This window comes from Bos grunniens, chromosome 29 (assembly GCF_055505025.1).
Source record: "Bos grunniens cultivar Pamir isolate PY7600 chromosome 29, Bosgru_T2T1.0, whole genome shotgun sequence".
NCBI classification, from domain to species: Eukaryota; Metazoa; Chordata; class Mammalia; order Artiodactyla; family Bovidae; genus Bos; species Bos grunniens.
The window spans coordinates 23,580,832-23,602,526 of NC_141193.1; the positions used below are offsets into that span (position 1 = coordinate 23,580,832).

The window sequence follows — 21,695 nt, forward strand, 5'->3', positions numbered from 1 at the left end:
CTGGTCAGGTACTCCTGTCCACTCTCAGTTGGTGTTTTGCATGAACTTCTGTGTCTGAAGGTGTATTGCTGATGTATCCATGGAGAGTGATGTACTCCACGTCCACCTACTCTTCTGCCATCTTGTTCTGTCCTGACCTCCTTTAATATTCAAAGAAACTGTAGAAAAGGAAGGTGATAGATTTACTATGCAGTTTATTTAAAATCCATTATAGTGTAAGGAGCACTACAGAATGTTGTCACTGTTATTATTAGACATACCTGTGTATGATAGCTAATTTTACACTTCCTAATTTTGAGCACTGCTAAGTTCTTGCTTAAAACTACTGCTTTAAATATTGATTCCCTAACCATTTAAATGTTGAATAGTAACAATTCTCACTTTACAAAGTATTTGTAAGAATTAAAAGAGAAAAATAGAGTGGAGTATTTAATGTATTAAATATATTTGATATTAGTAAAATTAATATATTTAATAAAAATAAAGTGGATTATTTAATATATGTACAACAAAGGTCTGTGTAGTCAAAGCTATGGTTTTTCCAGGAGTCATGTGTGGATATGAGAGTTGGACAATAAAGAAAGCTGAATGCCGAATTATTGATACTTTTGAAATGTGTTGCTGGAGAAGAGTCTTGAGAGTCCCTTGGACTGCAAGGAGATCCAACCAGTTAATCTTAAAGGAAATTAGTCTTGCATATTCATTGGAAGGACTGATGTTGAAGCTGAAGCTCCAATACTTTGGCCACCTGATGCAAAGAACTGTCTCATTTGAAAAGACCCTGATGCTGGGAAAGATTGAAGGGGAGAGGAGAAGGGGACAACAGAAGATGAGATAGTTGGATGGCATCACCAACTCGATGGACATGAGTTTGAACAAGCTCCAGGAGTTGGTGATGAACAGGGAAGCCTGGTATGCTGCACTCCATGGGATAACAAAGAGTCGGACATGACTGATTTAACATATTGGCTGGTAAATGGTAAGTACTTGAAAATGTTTTGTTTTTAAAATCATCAAATTGTGAAATATTATATATGTATTTTATTGTGTGTGTATATACATATATGTATATATGTATATACATATATGTACATACACACACTAGGTCCTTGATGTAAATGGCAAGTAACTCTGTATTTTATTTTGATATATATGCTGTCTACTTACTTTGAAAACTCTCAAGTAGCTTGATCTCACAGAACTACACAAATTAAAAATTATAGACAAAGTTTACGTACTTCTGTTTCATCATGATTTTACTTATATACTAGTATTTCATATATAATCCACAAAATATCTTACATTTGCAGTAAAATATGTCCTACCTTTCCTGGTGGCTCAGACATTAAAGAATCTGCTTGCAATGCTGGATACCTGGGTTCAGTTCCTGTGTTGGGAAGATCCCCTGGAGAGGGAAATGGCAACCCACTCCAGTATTCTTACAGTCCATGGAGTCACAAAGAGTAGGAGATGTCTGAGCTACTAAGAACATACACACACCTCCAATTACAGTTCCTCTGATTAAATATGATTTTAGGGATGTTATTTACCCATTCTGGAGTTCAGTTCCCACATCTGGAAAAATGTGAATGATAATACACGTTTTGAGGTGTTAATATAAACAGTTAATAATGTTATATGGAATTTTTAAAGAGAACTTCTTGGCACATTGTCAGAAACTAAACAATGAAACTTATTTTGTTCTTTTTCTTTATAGCACTGGTTCTAATACTGAGTCATGATATAATTCTGCCTCACATTGTACTTTTAGAGTTTAACATGCCTCACTTAACAAGCTGTGTTAAATATTCCTGTTGTAACCAGAAAAAGGGCTACAAGTAGGTAGGAAACTTTAGTGAAAGGCTAAGAGTAATCTATTGGCTTGGAGCCACTGTTTTAGATAATCCTTAGACTAAGAAACCAAAGACATTTAAAACAGGTAATGAATGACAGTGATAGCTGATAGTTTCCAAATGGATGTCTGAGATAAGAGGTGGCAATAGAGTTAGGAGAGTTTGGCTCCAGAGATGTAATTAAGTATGATCAAGGCATAGAGTAAAATTAATGGAAAACAATGGAGTTGGAGAAAATAATCAGGACTCTATTTCCTTAAAGTCCTGAAACAGAAGGGAGAAGTCCAGTTCTGGAAAGAGTTCGAGTTGGCAATGAAAGCAAACCATCTCATCTAGGAAAACAAGGTAGGGATGTGGTATCCAAAAATCATTACTGAATGAGAAGAAAACATGATGGTTGCCCTGTTTCCACTGTTTGGTAAAAACACTTTAGAGGACAAGGGCTGTGACTACCGTTCCAGCTTCATCCCAAGAGCCAGAAGATGTTTCTGCCCTTTTGACTCTTGAGATACTTGATAGATTAGAAATAACTGACAGGGGCTTCCCTGGTGATCCAGTGTTAAGAATCCACCTGCCAGTGCAGGAGACATGAGTTTGTTCCCTGATCCAGGAAGATACCACATGCCATGGAGCAACTAGCCCACAAGAAGAGAAGTCACCATGAGAGGCCCTTACAGCCCAACTGGAGAGTAAGCCATACTCACCACAACAAGAGAAAAGCCCATGCAGCAATGAAGACCCAGCACAGCCAAAAAATAAATAACTAAATAAAAGAAATAACTGACAGATACGTTACTGAGGTTCTGCTTCCTCAACTAAATAAAAAACTCATCTGGGACTCAGAATTTCTTCAACAAATGAACTGTTGATTCTATTTAGTCAGTCCCCAACTAACTGTTTTCTCATTACCCTCCCTGAACCTAGTTTACTTTCAGTGTTGGAAAATGCTTTGCTAAAACTTATCCTAGCACAATGCAGGGATGTTTTTGTTAAGTCTTAAAACACAGGGAAATGAGAGCCTGACTTGCTTAGTATAAAGAAAGTTTCACACAGGAAATATTTTAATTGGGTCTTTAGTGGGTTCGCTGATGGCTCAGACGATAGAGAATCTGCCTGAGGTGTAGGACACTCAGGTTCAATCCCTGGGTCAGGAAGATCCCCTGGAGAAGGGAATGGCTACCCATTCCAGTATTCTTGTCTGGAGAATTTCATGGACAGAGGAGTCTAGTGGAGTACAGTCCACGGGAGTCACAAAGAGTCAGACACGACTGAGTAGCTAACACTGCACGACTGAGCAGCTAAATACTCTGGAAGGAGCATTTCTGTTAGACAGAATAAAAGGCATAGGGTTTAAGAGAAATGACCAGAAGAAATGTACTTTCCTTTAAAAACACGTATCATCTCATCACCCTGATATGAACTTTTAAACACAGTGTTGAACTCTGATCCTGAAAATAAACAAAAGCAGAACTGAGTTGTCTCTACCTCTCCTTCTTCTCTTCCCATCACCCCTTTCTCTTCCCATCATGCCTTTCTCTTCACATTACGCCCTTCTCTTCCAATCACTCCTTTCTCTTCCCATCACCCCCTTCTATTCTCATCTCCCCCTTCACTTTCCTTCAAATCTCTTCCTGGGCTAGAATAGCACATATCTCATGCTGTGCTCATTTGACAAAGAAAAAGCAAAGTTAAGGGACAGTACTAAAGTCACAACTTTCTGGTAAGCAAAGGATCCAAAACCATAGACCATTAGCAGTTTAGATTTTGCATGGGCTGCTGGTTGTGCTCAGGATTATAAAGACAAACTAAAATTGTGAATACTGAAAAGCCACAGAGCTAGTCACCCCTTCACAGACTCCCCCTGGCTACCTTCTTCACATTCTCTTTCATCTACAACTTCAAATCCCAGTCAAATCTTGTTTTCAGGTTGAAGACCAATAGACAGACTTTGTGGTTGATACAGTTCATTGATACCTATGATTCAGTCATTAGGAGACAAAGGTCCTGAGGTCTCACCCAGAGGTCCTTCTCCTTTAACAATTTCTTTTCATTTCAGAAGTTGCAGAGTACCACTGGAAGCCATATGGTTGAAACCTTCCAATTTTTTTACAATCCCTAGACCTTCAAATGAGGGCTTATCTGATGCAGGCATTTGAGAGGTTGATCATATAATCATTATATGATTATGATCATATAATCATATAATCCTCAGCCAAGATGAGTAAGTGCTAGGGTAAGGGAGAAGGGAACAAGAGATTAAGAGGAGAGGAAGACAAACAGTGAGGGACAGAGGCCTAGGCTTTTTATTGCCAAATGGGAGCAGTAGGATATCTTATTATCCCTCCTGAGTAGGGCAATTTATTAGTTGTGTGACCTGGAGAAATTCACCTCATATCTTCAAATCTTAGCTTCTTCATCTGTAGTAAAAGGGAACAGAGATAATATCTGTGCAAATTCCTCTCACAAGCAATGTGGAGTCACCTCTATCACTTTTAGGAAATTAAGGCCACCTGCTCTAGCACTTTCTCAGAGAATATTTCACTTTGTTATTTCTCAAGCTATAGATCAAGGGGTTTAGCATGAGGGTGACAAGGTTATTCAGGACCTGAACAGTTGCATTAAGTCAGGGATTACGGGTGGCTGTAGCTAGATGAGAACCACTGGCATAAAGGAGAGGAGGATGGCAGTGAGGTGGGCACTGCAGGTGGAGAAAGCACACAGTCGGCCTTCAGTAGATCAGATTTGAAGAATGGAGCAAGTGATGCAGCTATAGGAGGTGAGGATGAGAAAGAAGCAGCTGAGGGGCATGAGACCCACACTGATGAACCCCACCACCTCCAGGGCCAAGGTATCTGCACAAGTCAGCTTCAGCATCACTGGGATATCACAGAAGTAATAGCCCACCCCACTGGGGCCGCAGTAGGGCAACTGGAAGGTAAGCATAGTTAGAAAGGTGGCCTGAATACATCCAAAAAATGAGGTGCCCATGGCTAGGATGGCACACACTCTGTGAGTCATGATTATTGTGCAGCACAGAGGGTAACATATGGCAACAAAGTGGTCATAGACCATTACCGTGTAGAGGTAACACTTGGTACAACCCAGGAAGTGGTAGAAGAAGAGCTGGGACATACAGCCTGGGTAGGAGATGGCTCAGCTGTTCCCTGCTAGGTAGAAGAGCATCTTAGGGGAGCTCACAGAGGGAAAAAATATGTCACACACAGACAGTTTACACAGGAAGAAGTCCATGGGAGTGTGCAGCCGAGCAGAGGAGACAGTTGTCAGTAGGATGAGCAGGTTCCCCATAAGGGTGAAGATGTAGAAGGACAGAAACAGGACAAAGAGCATGGTCTCCAGGTCCTCTGTGTCTGGGATTCCCAGAATAAACTCAGTCACCACCGAGGCATTCCTCATCTGTGTTAGAATCTTGGCCTTCAAAATAGAATACAGGTCTCCAAAGTATCAGCACTGATGTCAAACTCGGAAGCTATTTAATAAAGGACAAGCAATTATTTAATTATCTCATTATGTGTCCTTCTAGCAAGTGTAATTTACAAAACAACATTAATAAACTAAATATTTTTAAAGGAAGATTATAAAAATGTAAAGTGACTTTAAATAATTCCATATGAAAATGCTTTAGTTTCTTTTATTTTTAAATTTAAGTCTCAGAAACAACCTTATTAATTAAAAGAAGACATAAAAAGCACGGGGAGTTTTTAGGAACCTGATCATGTAGCTGGAAAATAACTGATCTGAGATTAAAACTCGGGTCTGATTGCAGTTAAACTTCTAACATCTCTGCTGTGAAAGCTCCCAGGAAATTTTACTTAGAGAAGCGGAGACCTGATGCTCATATTCAAATAATTGGAGAGCTGGTATGTTGATGTGCTGTGTGCTTATCCATGGTGAATAACATGTAAAAAAGTGGAACTAGTAAAAAGTTAGATTTTGTTTCAGTATAGGAAAAAATTAATGGCTGAGTCGCCTTGTTAAGTGTTGTGTTCTCATCATGATAAGGGTTTGATTATTTGTAGGATGATATTCTTTCAAATATGAAGAACTTGCCTTCCTAATTTAAATGCAAATTTTTCCTACCTCCACCCTTAATATCCTCTGAAATTCTTTGCCTTTATTACCTTGTTCATTTTTTCAAATATATCTGAAGAGGCAGACATTTAACAAGTGATTCTCCTGGTGAGCAGATGGCTTTGATTTAAATATGATAAATCTATCTACCTCCTAACAATAAGAATTATGAATATAGGTATAAAAGTTACAATAACAGCTTAATACCATTCTTAATGTATTTTAATAAAAGAGAGACATGTGCCATAGGGAAGGCCAGAATACCACTGAGCAAGAGTCCCTTAAAATGGCAGAAACTCTTTGGGATGCTTTTGTGTTTGGTCTGTAGTTTTTTTTTTTTTTTTTTAGGAAGTAAGAATCTGTTGTATATAGTTGATTCATGTTGTTACATAGTAGAAACTAACACAACATGCTTGTAAAGTAATTATACTGCAATTTTTTTAAAGTATAAAAATTAATTAATTAAAAAAGAGACAAAACCGGAGTTATGTTAATAGAAATATGTCCAGGCACTGCTGAATGCTTCATGTACATTAACACCTTTAGTCCTTTCCACAATTCTCTGAGGTAGGTATGGTTAATTCCTATTTACATTAGGAAACTGAGGTACAAAGAGTTAAGAAAATTGACCAAGTTCCTACATCTTTAGATGGTAGAGTCAGATCTCCCACAAAGAACAGTAGGAACATCTGCTGAGTTATTGGGCTTCCCTGATAGCTCAGTTGGTAAAGAATCCACCTGCAATGCAGGAGAAGCCAGTTCGATTCCTGGGTCGGGAAGATCCCCTGGAGAAGGGATAGGCTACCCACTCCAGTATTATTGGGCTTCCCTTGTGGCTCAGCTGGGAAAGAATCCTCCTGCAATGTGGGAGACCTGGGTTCAGTCCCTGGGTTGGGAAGATCCCCTGGAGAAGGGAGCAGCTACCCACTCCAGTATTCTGGCCTGGAGAATTCCATGGGCTGTATAGTCCATGGGGTTGCAGAGAGTCAGACACAACTGAGCAAGTTACTCATGACTGAGCTGAGTTAGTAATTCTGCCTTTCTAACATTCATTCATAATAATGATACTTTTAAATAAAGATATGTTTATATTGCTTATTTGTTATAATGTAATTTTATTATCTCTTAATTCTCACAAAATCCTTGTGAAGTAGTGATATGAATCCCAATTTCTAAAAAAGAACACTGACATTCAGAGAGTTAGAAACTTTTCTAAAACTAAAAAGTGAAGAGCAAGTCATACTCAGATCTTCTGATTCCAAGTTTAGTGTTCTTTCCTCAAAAAAAACAAAACAAAAAACCATACAGACACCAATTGCCCTTTTATGACTGAAAAACCACTCATAGATTCATTCTTAAGATTTGGAGAAGTCTTCCAGGCACCCCCACAACCACTGAAAAATTTATGGTACTAGATTGTAGCTCCAGAGAGGGAGGTGAGTCTATCAACAACATATATTTCAATAGGTCCCATAGGTACATAATTCTTCCCTGGTGCCTCAGACAGTAAAGCGTCTGTCTACGATGTGGGAGACCTGGGTTTAATCCCTGGGTCGGGAAGATCTCCTGCAGAAGGACATGGCAACCCACTCTAGTTCTCTTGCCTGGAAAATCCCATGGACAGAAGAGCCTGGTAGGCTGCAGTCCATGGGGTCACAAAGAGTTGGGCATGACTGAGCGATGTCATTTTCACTTTCACTTTCATAGCTACAGAGAAATTTCATTTCTTGAGGACAATTCCCAAGGGGATATCTGAGATTATGGTGCAGCATCAATGAAAATTTGCATCAAGAAATATCAGCCTATCTCTTTAGTTCACTTCTATTTATGAGTTCCAATATTCTGCAAGTTTTGCAGATATTTCCCCCACTGAACTGGCCTGAAATAGTCTCACTCATAGAAATAAATCCTACCTCTCTAATTGGGTGTTGATTTTTACTTTTGCAAGTTTGTCCATTTACATGAACAGAAAAGCATTTATTTAAAGTATGTATTCACATATTATTTGTTTTGTAAGTGCATGGGTGGGTGGTAGAAATTGATCAAGAAAATCAAAAGAGGAAAAAGTCAAGTAGGGTTCAAAGACTGATGAATTGAATGTGAATCAGAAGGGAAGGATACTTTTTCATATGATCCATACATATGAAAGGTTATACATATGAAAGAAATATCCGAGTTTGGAAAGGAAGATCTAGGGTTCACTCTAAGTATTGTGGATGATGCTATAGATTTGTATGTTATCCTTTCCAGGGTAAGAGCTGAAACTCTGAATGAGCATGCTGCAGAATTAATACCATCTAATGCCATAGTTCTTCTTCCCTTGGTTTATAGACTTCAAGCATTCCTGAAAAGCAAAAAGAAGACAGGCTGATCTGGCTAAATCATCATAAGTGATGATATTTTCTTATGATTCTAACCAACATCATGAGAACTGTTGAGTGTAGTGTCTCTTGGACAATTCAGAAAAGGAAACTTTCACAAATATTTAAGTACAAAACTTTATTAATTATTATAATATTTATCTTCCCTAAATGTCTATCATTTTGTCATTGCAGAAACTCATTTATAATAATAAATGTCTAATTTCATCAACAAAAGAGGCTGCAGGGGCAAACACTGGCATCTGCCTTTTTAAAGCCGGTTTCTTTCCACATTTCAAAACTATAACATTTCAAATGTTATACACCATTTCCAACAATTCCTGAGACACCACTGGTTCATAATAACTTGCCTTAGTGTGCCGATGTAACAGTGTAGCATCTATTATAAATCATATTATTTTCACATACCAACTAGGCAGCAATCAAGTTATTTTCAAGAGTCTACAGATCTGTCTTCTAGATCTATACAGAGTACATTTTGTATAGATCTTTATACTCTCTTATGTGTTTTGAAGATCACAGAAGTTATATTATGTAATAAAATGTTTCAGGATGGGTCTGACTGACCTAACAAACCCTTCTTAGAATATGAGAAAGCTGAAGGAAGAAGACCTGCTCATCAATGCATTTCAGTCCAAATGTGTATGAATATTAACTTTCATCTGGTTCTGATTAAATCTCTGAAGCCACTTTCCAGTAGTTTTGAATACAGGTAACAAAGAAAGTACAGAAATGAATGTGTCTGGTTCTCACATTCTAATAGACTTGATTGAATCCATGATGATTTATGAATTATGAATATGAGCCTTTAAACACCCTAAATCCAGCATCAGGAAATAAATTTTCACAAATAATTTATACTAATTAACTTCCTTCATGTGTTAAAATGACGTTCAAAATCCACTTGTAATTCAGTTCTCTCCCATCAACATAAATAACTGCTTGTGAAAAAGCAATTGAAGCTATTATTAAGTCAAATAGAATGATAAATTTGATGCTCCTCTTTTGGGGTTTCACCAATGCCGGAGCCGCAGGAGATGTGGGTTGAATCTCTAGATCTGGAAGATCCCCTAGAGTAAGAAATGGCATCCCGCTTCAGTATTCTTACCTGAAAAATTCCATGGGCACAGGAGCTTGGTAGGCTACACTCCATGGGGCCTCAAAGAGTTGGACATGACTGGGCAACTGTGCAAGCGTGCGCACACACACACACACACACACACATCCAGTGACAGCATCTTCAATTGTAACCCTGAGTTGCCTGGATTAGCAACCCATTGACTTGGTAATGGTAAGCCTGACATGCTCAGTATATAAAGTAAGTATTCACATATTATTTCTTTTGTAAATGCATGGGTGGGTGGTAGAAATTGGTCAAGAAAACCATAGAAGAAAAAGTCAAGCATGGTTCTTTGAACCCTGATACCTCAAAGATGTTGAATTGAATGTGACCCAGAAGGGAAGAGTACTTTTTTCTTATGATTTGTAAATATGAAAGGTTATACATATGGAAGAATTATCCGAGTTTGGAAAGGAAGATCTAGGGTTCACTCTAGGGTTTGTGGCTGATGTGGCTTCTGGTATAGTGCCAGAATTATGTAATAGATTCACATTTGTTTTCTAGAGTCCAGTCACGCATCAGAAACAAGGCAAAATCTAGGATTCTTAGAATTACCTAACATTAACAAAAAAGGATATTGTAAAAAAGACTTAAAGAAAATACATAATACACTAAGCTGGATAATGAATTATAGTAGGTCAGGCAGTTTTCATTTATCATAAAAAAGTGCCACTTAAGAAAGCAAAATATGAAACCTGGATATTACTGTTTATCTATCTATCTACATATATATTAGATGTAAGAATAAAAGTGTATACACTTATCTAAAACCATCTTTTATTTTCTTAACACTGTCTTTGAAAAGCAAAATATTTTAATTTTGATGAAATCCACACTATCAATTTCTTATGAGTTAGGATTTTGGGATCATATGTAGAAATTTTTTCCAAGCCCAAGGTTGGTTATCAACACAACTTAATGACTTGAGAAATCAGATATTCACAAGTTAGGATTTGGGAAAGATACTTTTCCAGATTAGATGTGCAAAAGTTAGAGATTACAGTCATTATACTGATAGCATATTTGCTGGTTTTTTGTGTTTTTTTTTTGGACAGAAGAAAGAATATTGATGATAACTTCTAGAAGATATTTCATTAACAGAAGGTTTATTATCAATTGTAGACAAGAACAGAGGGAGGGATGGTGCTGATGGCTTTAGTGGGCACATGTATCCACATCACCCTATTTCTTTTAATCTGTATCTCAGTGATGTTTATGACAGAAAAACTCAGAGACAAATGGCATTACAGGCCATACAATGTGAAATAATGTCAATAGAATGCCACTAAATGTATGGATATATGTTAATAAATATATATTGACATGTGGGCTAAAATTAAATATCAACTTGCACAATAAAATAGCCAGTTACAGAGACTAAAACTTCATTCTCGTATTATTTCTGATCAGAAGAATATTCTTCTCTCTAGTATTTTCTTCAGGGCAACATTGACATCCCTGTTCCGTAGACTATAAATCAGGGGGTTCAGCATGGGTACAACAATAGTGTAAAACACAGAGGACACTTTCCCTTCATCCATGGAACTGACTGATGATGGCTGCAGATACATGAATGCTGCAGACCCATAGAAAATAGCCACAGCTGAGATGTGGGAGCTGCATGTGCTGAAGGCTTTAGATCTGCCCCGCATGGAAGGAATGTGGAGGACGCTGGAAATAATGAAGACGTAGGAGCTGACAATGATCAGGCTGGGGGCAAAGATGTTAAGTGCACTAAAACATAGAACCAGTAATTCATTGACATAGGTGCTAGAGCAAGAGAGCTTTAGGAGGGACAGAAGATCACAGAAATAATGGTTGATCATGTCTAATTTGCAGAAATGAACTCTAAGCGTGCAGCCTGTGTGAGAGAATGCACATATCAATCCCATCATATACACTCCCCAAATGAGGGAGAAACAGGCCTGATGTGAAATGATAATATTATACAGCAAGGGGCTACAGATGGCAACATAGCGGTCATACGCCATTGCAGCCAACATGTAACACTCAGAGATAGCAAAAAGGAGGAAGAAATAAAGCTGAGTTATGCATTCAGGGTAGGAGATGATGTTCTTCTCTGTCACAAAGTTCACCAGCATTCTGGGGGTAATGACAGTGGACTGACAGAGGTCAATGAAGGACAAGCTGCTGAGGAAATAGTACATGGGGGTGTGCAGGTGAGAACTGAGCCCAACCAATATGATCATGCCCAGGTTCCCCACCATCGTGATCACATAGATTCCTAGGAAGAGGAGGAAAAGGGGCAGCTGGAGTCGTGGCTGTTCTGTGAGCCCAGCAAGGATGAATTCAGTCACTAATGAGTGATTTCCAGGGTCCATTTTCTTCTCGGCAGGTTCTAAGTTTAAAAAACAGAAAAATGAGTGTACGTGTGTATGTATGTGTGTGTGTGTGTGTGTGTGTGTATGTGTGTATGAGAGAGAGAAAGGCTTATGCATATATGTGTGTGTGTGTGTGTGTGTGTTTGGGTGTCAGAGGCAGAGAATAATTCTGCAGAGATCATTCTTTATCCATCATCAGAAGACATACATAATGAAGGTAATTCTCCAGTATATCCTGCTACTGTAGGATAAACAATCATTCTGGTTGAACTAGAATATAAATGATAAGCTTCAAGAACTTTGTAATTAAGATATTTCATAATGTTTAAGAGAAACAATAATTTATGAATTTTTAAAGTTAGTGAAAAGAAATGTTTCTAGTATTATTTCTGAGTATTCATCTTTCCTCCAAATTTCTATGTTCATATATTAATATCATCAATGTCAAATGCCATAGAACTTTCCTTTCATTTATAATAAGTAATATGGTGTATGCTTTCTATAATTAATCAAGAGAGGATTCACAAGTCTTTGAAAAGTAGTTATATTAGTTGGGGTTGTCTTCTTTAGTAACATCTCAACTTAAAATATCTGATGACCAGTATCATTTCACCTGAGATGTAATGCTATAATGTCTCAGCTTCCTTCTCCCTGGACTTCTGCCCTCCCAGAGGGCAGAAATGCAACTGCTTGGCAGACATCATGTTTATACCTCAATAGGTTTTCCCACCCCATCCCACCCTATAGATTATCTTATTCTAAATAAGATAATCTTCAGTTCAGTTCAGTCACTCAGTCGTGTCTGACTTTTTGTGACCTCATGAATCGCAGCAGGCCAGGCCTCCCTGTCCATCACCATCTCCCGGAGTTCACTCAAACTCATGTCCATCAAGTCGGTGATGCCATCCAGCCATCTCATCCTCTGTCGTCCCCTTCTCCTTCTGCCCCCAATCCCTCCCAGCATCAGAGTCTTTTCCAATGAGTCAATTTTTCACATGAGGTGGCCAAAGTACTGGAGTTTCAGCTTTAGCATCATTCCTTCCAAAGAAATCCCAGGGCTGATCTCCTTCAGAATGGACTGGTTGGATCTCCTTGCAGTCCAAGGGACTCTCAAGAGTCTTCTCCAACACCACAGTTCAAAAGCATCAATTCTTCAGTGCTCAGCCTTCTTCACAGTCCAACTCTCACATCAATATATGACCACTGGAAAAACCATAGCCTTGACTAGATGGACCTTTGTTGGCAAAGTAATGTCTCTGCTTTTGAATATGCTATCTAGGTTGGTCATAACTTTTCTTCCAAGGTGTAAGCATCTTTTAATTTCATGGCTGCAGTCACCATCTGCAGTGATTTTGGAGCCCAAAAAGATAAAGTCTGACACTGTTTCCACTGTTTCCCCATCTATTTTCAGGGGTGAGAATATAATGGCCTAAATACAAGCCATGTACTCCACCACTATGACCAGGGCATTACTGTACTTAGATTGATCTATACAGAAGCACTAAGTGTTAGATATGCCAACATTTAAAAAATATAATCATGTATTTTGCACATGCTCTCAAAAGAATTCAAAGATGGTAGAGATGTGGATGAGTAAAGTACATGCAAAATAAAATAAGTAATTTTAGTGTCAATTCAATACTAGTCAACAGTGATATGTTTTTTAAAAAACCAGTGTACCTTTGGTCTAGATTTGCAAAGGAAATGAGTAGGTACTAGAAAATAAAAATTCATATTCTTAACACTCAAGCAATGTTTGGACTATTGTGTTCAGTTTGAAGTAAAATTCTGCGTGTGATAAAGTAAAAGCTGCACATAAATATGATCTAGAAATATGATATTTTAAGATGGCTAAAACAACCGAAGATATTTTTTTTCCAGCAAAGGAAAAATTCTTGTGACACAGGGCAGTTATCTCAATGTTCATTATATGGCAGTGAGAGGTACTGAACTTATCTTATATGTTCAAGAGATTGAGTAAAATTAACTGCTTCAAATTATGAAAAGAAATATTTGGTTTTACAGTAAAGACAGATATCCCTATCATCAGACACACCCCAAGCTGACGATCATAAAAATTTGAGCACAGACTGAGTAACCACATACATAGCAGATATTCTTTAAGGACACACCTAATGGGTAGTTGGAGCTAATGTACTTCAATTGTCTTCATTCTAATGGATCCTGAATATGTTAGACAGTAGGAGATTGAATCCTCAGCTAAATACCATTCTTGCTGTGTGGTCTTGATATAACACGCTTACTCTCCAACTCTCTGAAAAACAGAAACAATAAAATCTACCTTCCATGTAAATTTTGATAAATGATTCCTATGAGATATTTAGCATGGTCCATACCTTTGGAAAGACCTTAATACTGTCAATGTTATTTTAATTTTGATCTACTGAGGTTGTTCCATTTTATCTTTTGGTTCAGTGGCATTCTCATTCCTGCTATGATGGCTGGAGTACGTCTAGGCTGCATATTGTCACCCTGCTTATTTAACTTATATGCATAGTACATCATGAGAATCGCTGGGCTGGATGAAGCACAAGCTTGAATCAAGATTGCTGGGAGAAATATCAATAACCTCAGATATGCAGATGACACCACCCTTATGACAGAAAGCGAAGAAGAACTAAAGAGCCTCTTGATGAAAGTGAAGGAGGAGAGTGAAATATCTGGCTTAAAACTGAACACTGAGAAAACGAAGGTCATGGCATCTGATCCCATCACTTTATGGCAAATAGATGGGGAAACAGTGGAAAGAGTGACAGATTCTATTTTCTTGGGCTCCAAAATCATTGCAGATGGTGACTGCAGCCATGACATTAAGAGACACTTGCTCCCTGGAAGAAAAGATATGACCAACCTAGACAGCATATTAAAAAGCAGAGACATTACTTTGCCAACAAAGGTCTGTCTAGTCAAAACTATGGTTTTTCCAGCAGCCATGTATGGATGTGAGAGTTGGACTATAAAGAAAGCTGAGCACTGAAGAATTGATGCTTTTGAACTGTGGTGTTGCAAAAGACTCTTGAGAGTCCCTTGGACTGCAAGGAAATCCAACAAGTCCACCCTAATGGAAATCAGTCCTGATTATTCATTGGAAGGACTGATGTTGAATTTGAAACTCCAATAGTTGGCCACCTGATGTGAAGTACTGACTCATTTTAAAATACCCTGATGCTGGGAAGGATTGAGGGCAAGAGAAGAAGGGGATGACGGAGGATGAGATGGTTGGATGGCAGTAATGATTCAATGGACATGAGTTTGAGTAAACTCTGGGAGTTGATGATGGACAGGGAGGCCTTGCATGCTGAAGTCCAGGAGGTCACAAATAGATGGATACAACTGAGCGACTGGACTGAACTGAACTGATGATGGCTGGATTTTTTTTTTTTCCTTAAGACATTATCTTGTTCCTCCTTTCTACCTAAATACATACAATGATCCTGAAATTTTGAAGTTTTTACTAAATATAAACTTCCTAAATATTAATATTTTCCAAGGTCTCCAAATGAAGTTTGAATAAATTTCTGTCATTCAATGATTTATATCACCCAACAACAAAAACTTTTATTTTTATGTCCCACCAGGTGTCACATGTTTTAACTATTATACAAAACAGCCTTTGACAGAATCTCTTTTATGACTCATTATATTTCCTTATTTTCTCTCACACATTCCCAGTGTATCTGATGAAATCTATTCAATAGCTAGGGCCCTTAAGTTAAGGGCTTTAATAATGGAAACCCCATGTAATAAGACATTTTCTGCGAGCTGAGGATACCTTTCTCATGTTTACATTTAGTATGTGCTTAATTTTGTATCAATTATTATGAGTTACTTATTGGCTTTTCTTCTGTACTAGACTGTAAACTCAATACAGTGCTTGGCAATATGCCTTATATACAAGTATCAATAAATATGATTTTTTAATAAAATTATTGAATGGAGTGTAGTGATAAGTTCACATAGACTCCAACACAAGTGAACAAAGCTCTCACACTACGTGAGTTGAAATGAGTAAACAAAGAAATACTGGCCATACTTTTATCCAGCGGGGACAGAGAGATGATTAAGGGAACAGTTGCTCCTCAGGGAGTGTGGATATTAGAGTGAGGAGAGATAGAGACAGAAAAATAGCTACTCACATCTTTTCATCTGAGGGACCTAGAACAGAAGATTCAACTTTCTAAAGTCCTGTACAGGGATTCAGATACATCCCTCTTTGTCCCCAAAACACCAGTGCTGTGTATTCTTCTCCTCTATTTCTTTGTAGGGAAAATGGTTCTGGTGATGCAGGTGGGATAGTTCTAAGTTCTAACCTTGCAGGACTTCTTGTTGTTGTAGGGTCATAACCTAGAATACTCTGTTGTAATAATTTTGAGTCACTGGTCCTGACTTCTGTTGAAGTCGATGGCCCCATGCAAATGTTGGTTGATGTGAATGGTGATTTATAATCTGAGTATTGATGCTAAGAGTCAGATGAGGAACAGATAATGCTAATGATCTCCCACTAGGATCATATCCCAGAAGTATCAACTCTTGGGAAAAGTTACAATTAACAATTCCCTTTTCTCACTTTGACTCTCTAGTGTTTAATAGTGTCATATAGTTATAATTTATCATTTTTGTTAGATTATAGGTTGGAAGCAAGGCTGGGATAGATCTTATTATAACTCTGGTGAATTTCATGTCAAGCTATATAAGAATTCAGAATTTTAGGAAACTTTTAGACCTGCATTAAAGGAACATTCTAAAGTGATTTCACACCAGAGATTAAAAAAAAAAAAACCAGAAAAAATTGTGTGCAATATTTGAACAATTTTTTTCTCCTTGACATATATTAACTGTATTTTAGATGCCATGATATATTTATATAGCAGTAGTACTTGAAATATTTTAACATGCAGGCTGCAGGAAGGTTTCAACTGGTTATTATCATAACCCCATGAAAAGTTCCTAACAAGTAGAATAAGTTAATGATTTATCTAACTCTATAAAAAAAGAAATATTGAGGAATAATATAGAGATATGTCACTTAATGTGAAAAAGTTTACTAGTTGTTGTTTGCTTAATCTATAGAGTAATTAAAAATCATGTTCTGGTTCAAGGTCACAATCTAGGAAGATCCACAACTCTGATTGCAATAATATAGCAAAATGCATCATATTTTCTCTTTATCTTAAAACCAAATTTATTGAACTATAATTTACATGTGGTAAAATTCTACATACTAAGAATTTTCTCAATATCAATATAGGTGAAGTTCTTCTGTTTGGGTATAGGAAACCATGGTAATCTGGACTGGAGTATTTGAGTTCCAGATACCAATGTATCTGCAGATTTGTTATATTGACCCATCAGATACCAACCATACATATTATTTTTTAACACATGTAGGTTGAATGCATGAAAACCCAAGTTTTGCTTCAGGAATATTGGCTTTTTAACTTTTTTTAAATATAAATTTATTTATTTTAATTGGAGGTTAATTACTTTACAATATTGTATTGGTTTTGCCATACATAAACATGAATCCGCCACAGGTATACATGTGTTCCCCATCCTGAACCCCCCTCCCTCCTCCCTCCCTGTACCATCCTAGAAATCAGCTGTTTACAAGTTATATTACCTGCACTGGGGTTTGATACAGAAGCTACTTATGTTCATTCTTCTAAATTTTTGTATAGAAATAATTTATGATGTCATCAGTTTTATTGCAGATCTTTGAAGAACTCGTCAAATAGAAATTTAATTGATTTTAACTTTTAAAAGTAGCTAATTAGAGAAAGTAATGGACAAAGACAGTGTGAGATATATATGGCTTCCCATAAATGTTTTTAAAAAGGAAATAAGAAAGCTGTCAAGGACTTTCTAGTCTCAGGAGCTATCTTAGGTCCCACAGATATGGCAGTAAAATACAAGCATTGGGTAACCTTTATGAACATTACAGCAGATAGTACATTTTGGACAGTAAGCATGCGAGTACACACTGAAAACAATAAATGGCATAGTAGGAGGCACACTGGTTTGAGCGATGTAACAAAGCATGGAATTTTGTTCTTAACTCAGATTTTAAGCTCTGGTAAGGATTTTGAAATAAGAGAATCATACATCCATTCGGTGTAACAAGCAATGACTAGATCTAAAATATCATGCTCATCTTATGTCTGGTCACAAAAACTTTCTTCTGTCAAGCATTTTCTTCAGGGCAACATTGACATCTTTATTCCTGAGGCTGTAGATCAGGGGATTCAGCAATGGCACAACAATAGTATAAAACACAGAGGACACTTTCCCTTGGTCCATGGAGCTCACAGATGATGGCTGTAGGTACATAAATGCTTCAGATCCATAGAAAATAGCAACAGCTGAGATGTGGGAGCTGCATGTGCTGAAGGCTTTGGACCTGCCCTCCGTGGAATGAATGTGGAGGATGCTGGAAATGATGAAGATGTAGGAGCTGAGGATGGTCAGGATCGGGGCAAAGATGTTAAGTGAACCAAAGCATAGAACCAGTAATTCATTGACATAGGTGCTAGAGCAGGAGAGCTTTAGGAGGGGCAGAAGATCACAGAAATAATGGTTGATCACATTGAATTTGCAGAAATGAACCCTAAGCATGCAGCCTGTGTGAGAGAATGCACATACCAGTCCCATCACACACACTCCACAAATGAGGGAGAAACAGGCCTGATGGGACATGGTAATATTATACAGCAAGGGGCTACAGACAGCAACATAGCGGTCATATGCCATTGCAGCCAACAGGTAACACTCTGCAATTATAAAAACAAGAAAGAAAAAGAGCTGAGTCATGCATTCAGGATAGGAGATGATGTTCTTCTCTGTCACAAAGCTCACCAGCATTTTTGGGGTGATGACAGTGGACTGACAGAGGTCAATGAAGGACAAGCTGCTGAGGAAATAGTACATGGGGGTGTGCAGGTGAGAACTGAGCCCAATCAGTGTGATCATGACCAGGTTTCCCACCACCGTGACCACATAGATTCCTAGGAAGAGGAGGAAAAGGGGCAGCTGGAGTCGTGGCTGTTCTGTGAGCCCAGCGAGGGTGAACTCAGTCACTGAGGAGTGATTTTCTGCTGCCATTTCCATTTACGTAGTCTCTGGAGGGGAAAGAGTAAAACACTTTAATTGGAGGGAATTCATTACATTCTTTTTCATTTGGAATAGAGTGCTCCATATAAATGATTCACAGTTTTGGCATCCTTTCCACCTATATAATCACTTAAGTCTGGGTCTATTTATGGAAGGAAAGTACATCTACATTCAATACTTGCAAAGCCTCATTTTCAACTATAATAAATATATTTTCTATTAAAGCATTTAGCCATGTTTATAACCATAAAAACATGCATGGCAGCTTTATTCATAACAATGCAAATTGGAAACAATTCAAATTTATGTCCATCAACTGATGAATAGATGAGTAAGTCATACTATAATATGTACATACATAACCATATGCATATCCACATATATACATGTATGTATGTGCATATATAAACATATATAAACATATACAGCAACATATAGAGATGGTGTCTATAGATGGGATTTAAAGTGTGGCAGTCTTTTAATTCATCATCCTCAGCCACAAACTGCCTCATCCATCTACCCTATGATGCCATGTCAGTATTACCATTTTCTATTTGTGCCATAAAAATCAACCCTGAATATTCATTGGACAGGATTGTTGCTGAAGCTGAAGTTCCAATACTTTTGCCACCTGATGCGAAGAGCTGACTCATTGGAAAAGACCCTGATGCTGGAAAAGACTGAAGGCTAAAAGAGAAGCAGGCAGCAGCTGTCTGTCTTTTTGTTTTTTTCACATGAAATAGTCCTACCATCTCTCTTTGTCTCTGTTGTGTTGTAAATATGTTCTCTTTTCTTTTCCATCTTACTTAAGTTAGAAATCATCATGCAAACATTCTCCAACACCTTGTAATTGATTTGACTTTCCCACTTTACATTCAGAAAACTGTTATTTCTAAACAGCACATTTTTAGATTTGAGATATATTTTAAGTCAGTTGATGCATCGAATCATACTTATTCTCCTCTGTATAGCAAGTAAATTGCATAGTGTTTAGGACATAGGAGGATACAAATGGGATTTTATAAGTAATTCCATACACAAATGTATGAGAATATTTACCTGAATTTTCATGGTATTATTTCCAGACTTATAGTCTCAAGCCACAGATGTGAGATTAATACACTCACCTTTCTTCTTGCTGGAAATCTCAATACCAAATTTTGTTTGCAACATGCTTCCTTTGACTCAGAAGATAGCTCTGTATTGGTGTCAGGAATGATAGGTACCCAGCTTTCTGCTGTCTTTAGTGTTGAGAGGGCTGGCACAGCCCCTTTTGAAGCTGGTCTACATCACAGGTCAGCATCTCTAATTCTAAGTCTTCAGTGTGTGTTTCTTCAGCCTCAAGGTAGCAAACATCTGCACCTTTCTCAGTTCTCCCCTGAGTGGTTGTGATCACTGTGCTATGAAGGTGTGTCGTGGATTTCATATAAGCCAGGCAGTAAATAACATGGAGTCAAATACTCTCCAAGGATTTCCTTTTCTCAGAAGACAAGCTCTTGAGAAAGAAGCAGTTGCAGTTGACATGTCCCCAGTTGTCTAACTTTTTTCCTTCAAGAGGAATTCTCTGTCAATCCTGAACTCAACAATTAGTGACCAAGATTTCTTCACAGGATCACCTGGAGATTTTTTCAAAATAAAATCCTCAACCAGCATCAAATCCTTCTCAGGAGCATTTGGGATTTTGAGATTCTGCATCTCATACAAGCCCCTGGCCAGTTCTAGTTGTTCCTAGTCCACTCTGTGAATAAAAGGTTTTAGAGGATTGGGCAACATTCTGACAAGTTATCTTAATGTTAAAATGGCAACAATTCTTAATATGATGAAGTAAATCATTTATGCTTGCAAAAATGTATTTAACTCATTTTACATGTAAATACAAAAACACATATTAATTCAAAGTCCAATCTATATGTTATTGGATTTAAAGTTATGGGGTAAGAATTCAGAATATTGACTTAATTTTTGATTTTTTAGGTGCTCACTATTAATGATTCTAGTGCTAAGCTGCATATATAAAACATTTTATTAGGCACTTATGTTTCATGTTTCCTCTCTTCTTGTATATTGTATTTTCACTTTTTGTTCTAAAACAGGAAAATTGGAAACATACTTAGAAATGATAGAATCAAGGTAAATTGCACACTCAAGTCAGGAGAAATCTTATAGTTAAATATAAGAAGACTCATTTTTATTTTTTACCAGTTTATACTTTTGTTACATTGAAAGTAAAAGTCACTCAGTTGTTTCTGATTCTTTGTGACCCCATGGACTATGAGTCCACAGAATTCTCCAGGCCAGAATACTGGAGTGGTTAGCCTTTCCCTTCTCCCTGGGATCTTCCCAACCCAGGGATCGAATCCAGGTCGCCGGCTTTGCAGGTGGATTCTTTACAAGCTGAGCCACAAGGGAAGTTAATGCTTCTCAATTTTAGATACTCATTTAAACTCATTAAAAAAACTTATCAGGGAAGTTTTTTTTTTTTTGCTTTTAATTTCAATACCAAGGTTGAACCCTATGCCAATAAAGACAAAATTTTAGGTGTGAGGTCAGATATCAATATTTTTCAAAAGCTCCTTAACTTTTAATGTGCATGGGAATAACCTAAAGATCTTGATCAAAAGCAGATTCTGATAGTAAGTCTTGTGTATGGTTTGATATTATACATTTTCAATAAAATCTTTCAGATTTTACCACTATTTCTCGTCTATCGACCACTCTGAGAAACAAGGTTCTAGAGGATCTTTTGTTTTAAATACCTTCCACTGGAGTTCTTTCAGATTCA

General features: G+C 37.5%; 2 protein-coding genes and 1 pseudogene across 2 annotated transcripts; all 3 read right to left on the minus strand.

Annotated features, from left to right (window-relative positions):
• Nucleotides 1–4,368: 4,368 nt before the first annotated feature.
• Nucleotides 4,369–5,267, minus strand: LOC147342313 (olfactory receptor 10D1B-like; annotated as a pseudogene).
• Nucleotides 5,268–10,532: 5,265 nt separating this feature from the next.
• Nucleotides 10,533–11,785, minus strand: LOC147342314 (olfactory receptor 8G1-like). Its single transcript, XM_086384523.1, has one exon. It carries the CDS (start codon nucleotides 11,783–11,785, stop codon nucleotides 10,850–10,852), a length of 936 nt encoding a protein of 311 aa, XP_086240649.1. The 3' UTR covers nucleotides 10,533–10,849.
• A 6,183-nt stretch (nucleotides 11,786–17,968) lies between these two features.
• On the minus strand, nucleotides 17,969–18,910 carry LOC147342315 (olfactory receptor 8G1-like). The gene has a single exon (XM_086384336.1). It carries the CDS (start codon nucleotides 18,908–18,910, stop codon nucleotides 17,969–17,971), a length of 942 nt encoding a protein of 313 aa, XP_086240462.1.
• Nucleotides 18,911–21,695: the final 2,785 nt, after the last annotated feature.

What these genes read in the sequence shown, in the direction of transcription:
- LOC147342314 (XM_086384523.1), bottom strand. Translation starts at nt 11,785, where the DNA reads ATGGACCCTGGAAATCACTCATTAGTGACTGAATTCATCCTTGCTGGG.
- LOC147342315 (XM_086384336.1), bottom strand. Translation starts at nt 18,910, where the DNA reads ATGGAAATGGCAGCAGAAAATCACTCCTCAGTGACTGAGTTCACCCTC.